We start from the raw sequence: 15000 nt of genomic DNA on the forward strand, positions 1-15000 counted from the left end.
TCCACGACAATACATCGGCGGAGCTCTTTAGCTACTGAGCTAACATGATCGCATCGGGCTCAAATGCAGATAGAAACAAAATAAATAAATCCCTGACTGGAAGGATAGACAGAAGATCAACAATACTATTAAACCATGGACATGTAAATACATGGTTAATAATTCCCAGATTGGCGAAGCTTAACAATGCTGTTGCTAACGACGCCATTGAAGCTAACTTAGCAACGGGACCTCACAGAGCTATGATAAAAACATTAGCGCTCCACCTACGCCAGCCAGCCCTCATCTGCTCATCAACACCCGTGCTCACCTGCGTTCCAGCGATCGACGGAAGTACGAAGGACTTCACCCGATCATCCGTGCGATCGGCGGCTAGCACATCTGCTAGCGCGTCTGCTATCCGAGTCAAAGTCTTCCTGGTTGTGTTGCTACAGCTAATACACCGATCCCACCTACAACTTTCTTCTTTGCAGTCTTCATTGTTCATTAAACAAATTGCAAAATATTCACCAACACAGATGTCCAGAATACTGTGCAATTTTGAGATGAAAACAGAGCTTTTTTGTATTGGATTCAATGGTGTACCAATACTTCCGTTTCAACGATTGACGTCACGCGCATACGTCATCATATATAGACGTTTTCAACCGGAAGTTTAGCGGGAAATTTAAAATTGCACTTTATAAGTTAACCCGGCCGTATTGGCATGTGTTGCAATGTTAAGATTTCATCATTGATATATAAACTATCAGACTGCGTGGTCGGTAGTAGTGGCTTTCAGTAGGCCTTTAAGTCAGGGTCCACGTTAATCAATTCATGGTACAGATATATACTATCAGCATAATACAGTCATCACACAAGTTAATCATCAGAATATATACATTGAATTATTTACAATCCAGATGTGGAGGGGGTTAGGTTTGGTTGATATCAGCACTTCAGTCATCAACAATTATATCATCTGAGAAATGGACATTGAAACAGAGTAGGTCTGACTTGGTAGGATATGTACAGCGAGCAGTGAACATAGTGAGTTCAGAAAGCATAAGAACAAGCATATACATTTGATTATTTACAATCCAGGGAGGTGGGATGTGGTGGGGGGAGGGTCTTAGTCTAGGGTTGTAGTTGCCTGGAGGTGTTCATTTAGTGTGGTTTTGAAGGAGGATAGAGATGCACTTTCTTTTACACCTGTTGGGAGTGCATTCCATATTGATGTGGCATATAAGGAGAATTAGTTAAGACCTTTGTTAGATCGGAATCTGGGTTCAACATGGTTTGTTTCGCTCCCCCTGGTGTTGTGGTTATGGCGGTCATTTACGTTATGGAAGTAGTTTGACATGTACTTCGGTATCAGGGAGGTGTAGCGGATTTTATAGACCAGGCTCAGTGCAAGTTGTTTAACTCTGTCCTCCACCCTGAGCCAGCCCACTTTGGAGAAGTGGGTAGGAGTGAGGTGTGATCTGGGGTGGAGGTCTAGAAGTAACCTGACTAGCTTGTTTTGGGATGTTTGGAGTCTAGATTTGAGGGTTTTGGAGGTGCTAGGGTACCAGGAGGAGCATGTGTAGTCGAAAAAGTGTTGAATGAGAGTTCCCGCTACAATCTTCATGGTGCTTTTGTTGACCAGAGAGGAGATTCTGTAGAGAAATCTCGTTCGTTGGTTGACCTTTTTGATTACCTTGGTTGCCATTTTATCACAGGAAAGATTAGCCTCTAGAATGGAACCTAGGTAGGTGACCTCATCTTTCCTGGTGATAACAATGTCAGCTGCATAAAAGAAGAGATTTAGTAAATAAACATTTATAATTGTCACAATTTGATGTTCATCTTTGTCAAATATTTCACGAGGAGGAAATGCTGGCTTCGATCATCTTTCCTGTCAATCACAGCTGTCTTCTACATGTACATCAATATGCAACATGTTGTAGACCTTATTTAACAACAGAACATTAAGTTATTTATTTAGCACTCCGAAGTAAATTTTCATTTTGTGCACTGGCATGCGAGCGTGTGCCTTAGTGGAGATGATCTAATTTCACCTATTTGGGTTAAAAATATTTTTTGCAAACCAGTAATTATAGTCTGCAAATCATGTGTTGTTGTTGTTGAGTGTCGGTGCTGTCTAGAGCTCGGCAGAGTAACCGTGTAATACTCTTCCATATCAGTAGGTGGCAGCCGGTAGCTAATTGCTTTGTAGATGTCGGAAAGCGGGAGGCAGTGCGCAGGTAAAAAGGTGTCTAATGCTTAAACCACAAATAAACAAAAGGCGAGTGCCCCTAAGAACAGGCATTGAAGCTTAGGGAAGGCTATGCAGAAGGAAACTAAAACTGAACTGGCTACAAAGTAAACAAAAACATAATGCTGGACGACAGCAAAGACTTACTGCGGCGCAAAGACGGCGTCCACAATGTACATCCGAACATGACATGACAATTAACAATGTCCCCACAAAGGAGGATAAAAACAACTGAAATATTCTTGATTGCTAAAACAAAGTAGATGCGGGAAATATCGCTCAAAGGAAGACATGAAACTGCTACAGGAAAATACCAAAAAAAGAGAAAAAGCCACCAAAATAGCGCAAGACAAGAACTAAAACACTACACACAGGAAAACAGCAAAAAACTCCAAATAAGTCACGGCGTGATGTGACAGGTTGTGATAGTACACCTACTTTGAGACAAGAGCTACATTGATGCATGCTTGGTTATGGTTTAAAGTCATATCCAACAATTGCGACAACGACTTTTTACTGTCAACTGAGTTTAGTTTTTTAATGATTTCTGCTGGTGGTGTGCCTCCGCATTTTTTCAACGCAAAAAAAAGTCTCAAAAAAGGTTGAAAAACACTGCCTTAGTGCACAGGGTTAAAACATTCTCCATATTAATCGGCCATATTCAGTACAATAATCTAAAGTGTCTGATACCATTATTTGTCATTTTCCACCTGGCAACTCTGCACATCCTGTTAGTCAAGCACATGACCATGGCGAGGCAACTTGCACACAAACAGTAACGTCAAATATTAAAAATGAGATTACCACGATTCAAAAGTATAACGCCCTAAATATGACCGAATAATCACAATTAACGCATAATTTTACACACTTTAGGTTTTGCTCCCATATTTCATTAGTTGAACGCAAAGATCAATACACTTACTATACACACAAAATGCCCTTTTCTCCCAAATAGTTGACAAATCTGATTTAATCCGTGATAGTAAGGACTTCTCATTTGCCAAAATAATCCATCCACCTCACAGGTGTGGCATATCAAGATGCTGATTAGACCGCGTGATTATTGCACAGCTGTGCCCTACGCCGGCCAAAATAAAAGTGTGCAGTTTTATTAGGAGGCACAAACGCCACAGATGTTGCCAGTGTTGAGGGAGCGTGCAAAAGGCACGTTGACCGCAGGGACGTACGTCCACTTGAGCTGTTGCCTCTCCATTAAATGTTCTTTTTTTTCCCTAGCACTAATTTGGCAGTACATGCAACCGTCATCACAACCGTAGACTACATGTAACCACACCAGCCCATGGACCTTTCGCAAACAGCATCTTCACCTCCCAGATGGTCTGAGACCAGCCAACCTGACAGCAGCTGCAACAATCGCTTTGCAGAACCAAATAATTTCTGCACAAAAACATCTCAGGGAAGCTCATCAGCATGCTCGTCATTACATTTTTAAACATTTGGCATGATCACCCTGCTTAAAACTAGAGATGTCAGATAATATCGAACTGCCGATATTATCGGCCGGTAAATGCTTTAAAATGTAATATCGGAAATTATCGGACATCTGCCTTTGCGTGCCGGCCCAGTCACATAATATCTACGGCTTTTCACACACACAAGTGAATGCAAGGCATACTTGGTCAACAGCCATACAGGTCACACTGAGGGTTGCCGTATGAACAACTTTAACACTGTTACAAATATGCGCCACACTGTGAACCCACACCAAACAAGAATGACAAACACATTTCGGGAGAACATGCGCACTGTAACACAACAGAACAAATACCCAGAACCCCTTGCAGCACAAACTCTTCCAGGATGCTACAATATACACCCCCCGAAAAAGACAAAAGACGCTTGTTGCAGAAACTTTTTCAAAACCCTTTGTGAGGATTGTGATTGAATCTTCATCTAAACAGAATTATGTGAGTGTGGAAATATCACAGTTTATTTTATTCTGGTTTGTTATGGTTAGTTTGTATGTTTAGCACCTAGCAATGCTACGTGTCACAATAAAGCTGCATTCGTTTAGCACTCGGCTTCTAAAACTTACTGCTCATCCTCTTTGTGTTCGGGCTCAAAAATATAAGGTTCCGGATCGTAATGTTTCCAAAGTAATCGTTGCTGGCTCTCACAAAGTCTGCTTGACTAGCATTGTCCTGGTACGGGGAAGGGATCGGTGGTTCCTAGCGTGACGTCATTATCTCTCAAAATGGCTCGGGAATCTCCGTGAGATTGATACTACCGTATTTTTCGGAGTATAAGTCGCTCCGGAGTATAAGTCGCATGGCCGAAAATGCATAATAAAGAAGGAAAAAAACATATAAGTCGCACTGGAGTATAAGTCGCATTTTTGGGGAAATTTATTTGATAAAACCCAACACCAAGAACAGACATTTGAAAGGCAATTTAAAATAAAGAATAGTGAACAACAGGCTGAATAAGTGTACGTTATATGAGGCATAAATAACCAACTGAGAACGTGCCTGGTATGTTAACGTAACATATTATGGTAAGAGTCATTCAAATAACTAACATATAGAACATGCTATACGTTTACCAAACAATCTGTCACTCCTAATCGCTAAATCCCATGAAATCTTATATGTCTAGTCTCTTACGTGAATGAGCTAAATAATATTATTTGATATTTTAAGGTAATGTGTTAATAATTTCACACATAAGTCGCTCCTGAGTATAAGTCGGACCCCCGGCCAAACCATGAAAAAAACTGCGACTTATAGTCCGAAAAATAGGGTATTTTGATCATATCTATTTACTCACAAACTTTGGAAGCCTTTTGGTGTCATAAATCAGATAATAGCCTCAATATAGAGGCAACTCGTTTTTCCACTCTACTGCTACTTTAAGGAGTGGGACTACTCAAGACGAGCTGCAGTGTGCTCAAACAACCACCAGGTAGCATCTGTGAGCCGATAATACCATATCATCTCTTTCGTACTTATCAGGTCTGTAGCGCATTCTTCACTCATGCTTTAAAGGCCTACTGAAATGAAATTTTTTTATTTAAACGGGGATAGCAGATCCATTCTGTGTGTCATACTTGATCATTTCGCGATATTGCCATATTTTTGCTGAAAGGATTTAGTATAGAACAACGACGATAAAGTTCGCAACTTTTGGTCGCTGATAAACAAAAGCCTTGCCTATACCGGAAGTAGCGTGACGTCACAGGAGGTATGATTCCTCACAATTCCCCGTTGTTTACAATGGAGCGAGAAAGATTCGGACAGAGAAAGCGACGATTACCCCATTAATTTGAGCGAGGATGAAAGATTTGTGGATGAGGTACGTTAGAGTGAAGAACTAGAGAGGCAGTGCAGGGTGTATCTTTTTTCGCTCTGACCGTAACTTAGGTACAAGGTCTCATTGGATTCCACACGCTCTCCTTTTTCTATTGTGGATCACGGATTTGTATTTTAAACCACCTCGGATACTATATCCTCTTGAAAATGAGAGTCGAGAACGCGAAATGGATATTCACAGTGACTTTTATCTCCACAACAATACATCAGCGAAGCTCTTTAGCTACTGAGCTAACGTGATAGCATCTGGCTCCAATGCAGATAGAAGCAAAATAAATAAATCCCTGACTGGAAGGATGGACAGAAGATCAACAATACTATTAAACCATGGACATGTAACTACACGGTTAATAATTCTCAGCCTGGCAAAGCTTAACAATGCTGTTGCTAACGACGCTGAAGCTAACTTAGCAACCGGACCTCACAGAGCTATGATAAAAACATTAGCGCTCCACCTACGCCAGCCAGCCCTCATCTGCTCATCAACACCCGTGCTCACCTGCGTTCCAGCGATCGACGGCGCGACGAAGGACTTCACCCGATCACAGATGCGGTTGGCGGCTAGCATCGGCTAGCGCGTCTGCTATCCAAGTAAGTACTCCTTGTTGTGTTGCCACAGCCAGCCGCTAATACACCGATCCCACCTACAACTTTCTTCTTTGCAATCTCCATTGTTCATTAAACAAATTGCATAAGATTCACCAACACAGATGTCCAGAATACTGTGGAATTGTTCGATGAAAACAGAGCAGTTTGTATGGTGACACATTGGGTACGAATACTTCCGTTGCCGTCGTGACGTCACGCGCATACGTCATCATACATAGACGTTTCCAACCGGAAGTTTAGCGGGAAATTTAAAATTGCACTTTATAAGTTAACCCGGCCGTATTGGCATGTGTTGCAATGTTAAGATTTCATCATTGATATATAAACTATCAGACTGCGTGGTCGGTAGTAGTGGCTTTCAGTAGGCCTTTAAGTGAGGGATGAGGCAAAAAATAACCCAGACACACTGCATGACTTATTATTATCATACTTATGTATATGTAATGGGCAGAACACTCTCCGTTTTTGACTTGATGACATCAAGCAATTTTTCCATTACAGAATAAGCATTTTCTCTGGTGATCAGGACAATCTGTATAAATGTATGCAGCTGTTGCCACACAAAGGACTATATTAGTCTCTAAGGGACAAACACGTCTTCATTACACCCAGTTGCTTACCCTTATTTACACAGCGACAAACATCCATGGTGAGCGCTCCCGTCTGCAAGGCAGATGCCATCTTTTCCTCCCACAGACTGGAGGCCATGTGTGCTGCTGCGACTCCATCAACAGTCAGGATCTCATCGTCTACACGCAGCTGGCAGAGCTCCGCCGGGCCGCCTGCCGAGGGAAGGACAGGCGTCAGGAGAAGATGACAGATACGGGCGCAGACAAGGTACCCGCTTTAGAAATGATTTGCTGGAACCAACCAAAAAAAAAAAAAAAAAGGAGGAGCAGAGACAAGGCTGCCGCGCCAAATTGTAACGCGTCCAATTCCCGGCAGTCGCTTCTACTCCTGAAAGTGTGTCAGCCACAAACTTGTCCTCAAAGTGGGTTGTTTGTGCCAATGTTTCCCCGTGTTATTCCTAAATTCCTGCACAGAACACAAGTCTTCCACTGCCACAACACAAAAACCCCCTTCTAACATGGGTTTATACACTCAGGAGTGGCTTTTAAATACGTGTTGTATGTAGCATGTTCACGCTAAAAATTGTGACAACGATTAGTCGACATTGTCAACAATAAAATTTGTCGCAGACAATTACCGTATTTATCGGACTATAAAGGCGCACTTAAAATCCTTTCATTTTCTCAGAACTCGACAGTGCGCCTTATAACCCGGTGCGCCTAATGTACGGAATAAGTTTGGTTGTGCTTACCGACCTCAAAGCTATTTTACTTAGTACATGGTGAAATGATAAGTGTGACCAGTAGATGGTAGTCACACATAAGAGATACATGTAGACTGCAATATGACTCAAGTAAACACCAAAATTGTATATGTTCCATTGAAAATATAGAACATTACACACAGCGCTCAAAAATCGATCAAAATGTTTTAGTACAACTTTGGTAAGCTATGAGGCCGCACCGCTTGATGGATTGTGCTGTGCTTCAACATAGGAGTATTATTATGGTGTGTATAAGGCAAGACATTTTCTGGCGTTTTGTTTCGCAATATTATGCAAAAGCAACTTTTCTTACCTTCTGGTACCTGCTGATCTGTATTTTTATTTTTAATTTTTTTTTAGCCTTTATTTAACCAGGTAAAAGTCCCATTGAGATCAAAGATCTCTTTTCCAAGGGAGACCTGGCCAAGAGGGCAGCAGCAAGGTTACATTAAAAACAGTAAACAACACATAAAACATCAAATTTACAACATTAAAACTTGCTCACATGACACATGTGCATACAAACAAGATAGACTGTAGTCCTTTCACAGAAGCTTTAAACTCATTTAATGTAACAAGGGTTTAAAGTTGAATATTCGATTGTAGGTTATTCCAAGCCTTTGGTGCTGAAAACCTAAATGCTTTCTTGCCCAGTTCAGTTCTTACTTTGGGGACGACAAATTGCAGAACATTCATTGAACGAAGATTGTGACTTCCTTGTTTCTTTGTTAAAAAAGACAGATAAGATGGAGTGATACCCAGAATGGTTTTGTAGATGAAAACATACCAATGATTGAGGCGTCGAGCACAAAGTATTTGGGATCTGCATAAGTCCTGAAACTTAGCACGCGTGCACTTTTTTAGTCCGTAGTCGATAAGCTTCTTTTTCCTCTATCTTCTTGTTATGTGACATTCATCCTCCGCTGTTGCCATTTCTGATATAAAGTAGTGTAAAGTTCTTACTTATATCTGTCAGTAAACTCGCCATGAAAGCGCTAAAACATACCGGTGTAGTGAGTTTACATTATTCACCCAAGGAACTTTAGTTATTAGAGAGTTCGGATGGTTTTTCACGGGACACATTTCCGGTTTTGTTTCCGGATGAGGACATGCTGCTCCGTTATTGATTGAAGTAAAGTCTGAATGTCATTAAAACAGTTAGCTCCATCTTTTGACACTTCAACTCCCGTCCTTGCACGCTATACCGCTACAACAAAGATGACGGGGAGAAGACGCTGCCGAAGGTGAGCCACGTAAATAAGACCGCCCACAAAACGGTGCATCCTGAAGAGACTGTCAGAAAGCGGCTTGAAGATGATCTGTAAAACATCATCTATGCGACATTTTGACCAAAGAACCACCATTACATGTTATGTAGGCCACAAGGAAAAAATAAATAATATGACTCATTTAATGCGCCCTATAATCCGGTACACCTTTTGCATGAAAATAGACCTGACTAGACCCGCTCATTGGCAGTGCGCCTTATAATCCTGTGCACCCCATGGCCCGGAAAATACGGTATATTTGTCGAAAAGTCGTGACGTCACTCGTTTTTCCTAGCAGAAGCGGGTACGAGCCGCCACTCTCATGTAAAATGTGAGAATATTTCCTTTTTATTCTTGTTAAAAACATGAATACCTTGCTCATTTTGCAAAGCAAACTTTGTTTTTATGGCTGTACATTTAATGCGGAGGCATGAAATCACACATCTGGAGGGAGGATGCAGTCTCAACCTCGGTAAGATTGTTAGCTTGTCCTGTGCCTTGCAAGCTAACAAATATGAGATGAACGTGTGTGAAAAAACAGATTCAATTATCATTTTAGACAAAATCTAAATTGTTTACATCAATTCAAGGACTTTTAAAAGTCAATTTGCAATGGCGTAAAAAAAAGGCAACAATGCAGAGGTATCATAAGATTAAACATACAATCTATTAAAAAATAGCCAACTTTTCAATAATTAATAAAAGATACAAATCTACACACTGAGTCTATTAGAGTGCTAAAACTGCCCAGAGTTATTTAATAGTCAATATATTCATGTGCAGCTTTTTAAACAGCACAAAATGCTTTTCTTTCAGAAGTTAATATTGTGTTTTGTTGTTAGTTTCCTTTGCTGCTATTTTTACTGTTTTTAAATACGTAAACAAGTTTTTTGTTGTTTTTTTTGCACTTTGCCTTTCCTTTCTTTTTAATGGGAACATTTTAATAATCATTAAAATGTTTGTAAAAGCTGAATGAGCAGCACAGTTATAGTAAAAATAAATATTTATGAATTAATTAGTCAGCTTTGTTGTTCGTAAGCACATGCCTAAAATAAAAGTAGAGCTATCAAATGTGTGTACACTATCATCTGACTGATCGTTGACTATCAAAATAATCAGTAGCTGCAGTCTACTTTTGTCAACAGATTTGAACAGAACAGAATAAGCATGCATTAAATTAATATATAAAAAGGAAATACTTTAAAAGAATAGTACATTTGTTATGTTTAGTTTTTAGGTCGAGACAAAATGTCTTACCTGGCTGAATGTATTTTATTCTTGCTCCAGTAGCATCCCAACGAGGCTGGAAACCCAAGTCTTGTCGACTGTCGGAGTTTAGAGTGAGATTAACTCTCAAGTGACCACAGTCCACCTGAAAGACACACCACGTTCACACACTTAAAGCCGACACCCACTGATCAGATGTCAAGTGCTTCCTGGTGGAAAGGAGATACTTTCAGGGCACCTCATTTTAAAGAGGGGGAATTATCTCTACTAATAGAAACATGCAACGACGGGGGTTAGAGGCGGTCAACAAAATGCATGTGCAATTACAATAACATAACTGAAGGTGGAAGTCAGAGGTGTCCAAAGTGCGGCCCGAGAGGCGTTTAGGCCCCGCAGCTAATTTTAACGGCACATTCTAAAAATACTATCATAAACAACCCCATTAAAAAGTGGAATAAAGGAGCGAACAGGTGAAATTTAACCAAAAAAAAAAGCTGCAAAGTTACACAAAGCTGCAGTGCAGGCCGTTTTATTTTCGTTAAAACTGTTGTTGCTAACAAAATAATGAATCAAAATCATTCCACTTTGAATTTTTTGGGGGGTTAAATATTGCATATTTTGTGTTTTCTGCAGAGAGCATTGAAATTAAAATACAATTTAAAAAAAGGCAAAAGACACCATTTTAAATCAGGTTTTTTACTAATCATCTGTTTATTATTTTACTGTGTTGTATTCTATTTTAATCATTAAAATGTCTATTATTCTATCAATGTTATGTTTTCAATAACTTATAGTAATATTTATACTTTACATATATTTTCATGTTTTATACTATATTGTTTTAAATGGTGTTGATTTGAGTTACTTTCCACTGTAGACCCCTCAAAAGGTGGCGTTTTTCCTCAAATCCTCAGTGCCATGCCATGTTTTGTTTTTGCTTTGTTATTGTCTATAGTGCTGTGTGTGCAAATGCGTGTTTTCTTCCGTTCTTCTATTTTCTCTGTTTTGTACATCCCTTTGTGTTTACCACTTGCCGGTGTGAAAAGGTGCCATATAAAGTTTGATTTGATAAAAAAAACTGAAGTTTTCTATGACAAAAAGGACATATAAAACAAAAACTTTTAATCAACGGATAGATCTAAAGTGGATTTATAAATGAGATAGAGATATAAACGTTGAAAGCAAACAAATAATGCATGACTTATTTTTAACACTAATGTGTGGGGCACTTTTAGATCCCTTAACCTCTTAAGTCCCAAGCTGTTTGTTTACATGATTTTTTTTATTTCTCTTTGCTATTTGGGCTTATTGGACCCTAATTAGAATAAAAACTAAAAATCATCTTTTTATATGATGTACTTAGTCCACAAGTAACAAACGTGTACTTCATGTGTAGTGACATGCTAATTTTTATTTTTACACTTTTTTTCCCTACAAATTCCATTGTATGTTATACTCTTCTGACACCACCAGGTAGCAGTATAAGTGTCCATATGTCGGCATAAGACCCCAATTCAGTAGTGTACACAATTTTGGAAATAAGAGCTAAAAGGTGCTGTCCACGCATGTGGCCACTAAGGCCTTTAGAGGTTAACATTTTAGAGGGATTTTCTTTTTTAACTGTAATTGCTCTTTAACATTGGTTCGTAACCTGGGTTCGATCGAACCCTAGGGGTTCGGTGAGTTGGGCTCAGGGGTTCGGCGGAGGTCAAAACACACCCGACTCATCGTGTAAATAAAAACTTCTCCCTATCGGCGTATTACGGATACGGCAACAGCAGAAGTCAGACTGATTTGCAGGTGTGTAATTTGTTGTGAGTTTATGCACTGTGTTGGTTTTGTTGTTTGAACAAGGTGATGTTCATGCACGGTTCATTTTGTGCACCAGTAAAAAAACATGGTAACACTTTAGTATTGGGAACATATTCACCATTAATTAGTTGCTTATTAAAATGCTAATTAGTAACATATTGGCTCTTAACTAGTCATTATTAAGTACTTATTAATGCCTTATTCAGCATGGCCTTATTATAACCCTAACCCTCTAACCCTAACACTAACCAAATAACTCTAAATTACCGTAATTTCCGGACTATAAGCCGCACCTGACTATAAGCCGCACCAGCTAAATTTAGGGGAAAATACAGATTGCTCCATATATAAGCCGCACCTGACTATAAGCCGCAGGGTTTTGATGTGTAATTACCTTAGTATATAGGGGTTCCTGCTACCACGGAGGGGGTTGTCGGGACAGAGATGACTGTTTGGGAACGCAAAGCGTCCCATTTATTAACAATAAATCTTTCAATCATTCAATCAAACGTTCACATCTTTGACATGGCGAACAGCATTCGTGCAGAGTACAAATAATACAACGGTGCAAAGTAATACAAAGTGCTCGCCTGTACGTTATCAAAATAACCAGCCTACCGGTATATGAAAAGTCAGTCTTTAATCATTGTGTCATCGTCTTCCTCCTGCGTACTAAAACCACCGAAATCCTCTTTGTCGGTGTCGGAGAAGAACAGGCCGTAAATAAGCCGCACCGTTGTATAAGCCGCAGGGACCAGAACGAGGGGAAAAAGTAGCGGCTTATAGTCCGGAAATTACGGTAAGTCTTTGTTACTTAGAATATGTTCCCCTAGTGTCCAAATAACTCTAAATTAAGTCTTTGTTACTTAGAATATGTTCCCCTAGTGTCCAAATAACTCTAAATTAAGTCTTTGTTACTTAGAATATGTTCCCCTAGTGTCCAAAAAATTCTAAATTAAGTCTTTGTTACTTAGAATATGTTCCCCTAGTGTCCAAATAACTCTAAATTAAGTCTTTGTAACTTAGAATATGTTCCCCTAGTGTCCAAAAAATTCTAAACTAAGTCTTTGTTACTTAGAATATGTTCCCCTAGTGTCCAAATAACTAAATTAAGTCTTTGTAACTTAGAATATGTTCCCCTAGTGTCCAAAAAATTCTAAATTAAGTCTTTGTTACTTAGAATATGTTCCCCTTGTGTCCAAATAACTCTAAATTAAGTCTTTGTAACTTAGAATATGTTCCCCTAGTGTCCAAAAAATTCTAAATTAAGTCTTTGTTACTTAGAATATGTTCCCCATACTAAAGTGTTACCAAAAACATATAACTGTCTTGAATTTGAATTTGAATTTTTTTCACTAAAGAAGGGTTCGGTGAATGCGCATATGAAACTGGTGGGGTTCGGTACCTCCAACAAGGGTTAAGAACCACTGCTCTATAATAAAAATAATGGATCAAAATCAATGTTATGAATTACTGCCTAATTAAAGGCTCCAATTACTTCACATCAAATATTCCACTTTGAAAATTTGGGTGGGGAAAATGTTGCATATTCTGTGCTTTTGCCATTTAAAAAACTAGTTTTTTTGTTAAGAAAAATGGCATAAAACATTAAAAAAAATACAAAATTAAAACTTTATATTGACTGATCTGAGGTTGATCTAGAGATTTTAGCGTTGAATGAAAAAATAAAACAATGAATGATTTTTATAAAAATTTTTTTCAACATCAACTAATTTGCTCAATGGTAACTTCTGTACACCAACATTCTCTCCGGCTTTTCCCGACCATAATTGCAATCAAACATAAGTTTTTCTACTTATTAAAACCTTACCTTTAGCATGTTGACGCTGGCATGGCAAGGAAGAGCTGTGGCCTGGCTGCGTTGGGGCTCCATGTTCAAATATATCTGGGACTGATGCTGAACACCATTAGTCTGCAAGGTCTGGTCAGGGAGACTATCCCACTCCTCCTTGGCTAAAGCGGTCTTCTCGACATGGTTGGCTGCCTGCATCAGATTCTGCTGCCAAGTTTTTAGACAAGCAGTGGCGTTCTGTCTTTTGAGCAAAGAGCTGGCGGCGAGGGGAACACATGCCTCGCTTTCACGAGTCAAGACTGGGCTCTGACTGTCCAGTGGACTGATCTCCTGAGTGACAAATACGTCAGGTTAGGAAGCATGAACATTGTATTAACCTTAGAGAGAGAACATTAACTGAAAGAGAGTCAACAGGTACAGTTTCACAGCAGCGTATATAATTTATGAGATAAACAATAGGTGAGCCACACGAAAGGGAAATGCTCTCAATGTTAACACTTAACCAAAGTGAGTGAAACACATACCCACACTTTTGAAAGTGAAATATATAAGCCGTTTTGAATTTTCTGGGTAAAAGAACGTCCAAAGGAAAACCGTTTCTTCCCCTATTCCAGGGGTCGGCAACCCGCGGCTCCGGAGCCGCATGCGGCTCCTTGACCACTCTGATGCGGCTCAGCTACATGCACGCCGACCCCCTCGATTTTCCCAGGAGACTTATGGATGTCAGTGTCTCTCATAGATTACTCCCAGGGAAAAATAATCCTATTAACACTCTAATTACTATATAAAGGGCGTGCCCTAATTGCACTGCAGTAATTGTCCTCTATAGCATTTACTTACAGCGTGTCAGTCCAGCCACATGTTGCATGTTGTTATTACTTGCTCACACAGGAGACAGCAAAGCATACTTACTCATCAGCCACACAGCTTACACTGACGGTAGCCGTATCAAACAACTTCAACATTGTTACGTTACAAATATGCGCCACACTGTGAACCCACACCAAAAAAGAATGAAAAACACATTTCTGGAGAACATCCCACTGTAACACAACATAAACACAACACAACCATTACCCAGAATCCCATGCAGCCCTAACTCTTCCGGTCTACATTATACACCCCCGCTACCACCAAATCCCCCCACACATCAACCCCCCCCCCCCCCCTCTTCGTGGTTGGTTGAGCGGAAGAGTTAGGGCTGCATGGGATTCTGGGTATTGGTACCGTCAGTGTAAGATGTGTGGCAGCTGAGTTAGTAGCCTTGCTGTCTCTTACGTGAGCAAGCTAAAGCTGCATTCCACTTGTGGCCGAGCAGGAACACTGCTTGGGCAGACTGTAGAGGGCGCCAAATGCAGGGCCATCACACT

At 40.0% G+C, this 15000-nt stretch overlaps 1 protein-coding gene across 4 annotated transcripts in view; it reads right to left on the reverse strand.

Moving 5' to 3' along the window:
• Positions 1–15000, reverse strand: part of LOC133641568 (LIM domain only protein 7-like) — a 90672-nt gene that overhangs the window by 24119 nt on the left and 51553 nt on the right. For all 4 annotated transcript variants that reach the window (XM_062035408.1, XM_062035389.1, XM_062035397.1 and 1 more), the window contains exons 14-16: positions 13649–13960; positions 10036–10150; positions 6798–6959 (exon numbers count right to left, since the gene is read on the reverse strand). In XM_062035408.1, coding sequence (XP_061891392.1) covers positions 6798–6959; positions 10036–10150; positions 13649–13960 — 589 coding nt within the window. The remainder of the gene's footprint in view (positions 1–6797; positions 6960–10035; positions 10151–13648; positions 13961–15000) is intronic.

The sequence above is a fragment of the Entelurus aequoreus genome, linkage group LG02, assembly GCF_033978785.1.
Source record: "Entelurus aequoreus isolate RoL-2023_Sb linkage group LG02, RoL_Eaeq_v1.1, whole genome shotgun sequence".
Taxonomy (NCBI): domain Eukaryota; kingdom Metazoa; phylum Chordata; class Actinopteri; order Syngnathiformes; family Syngnathidae; genus Entelurus; species Entelurus aequoreus.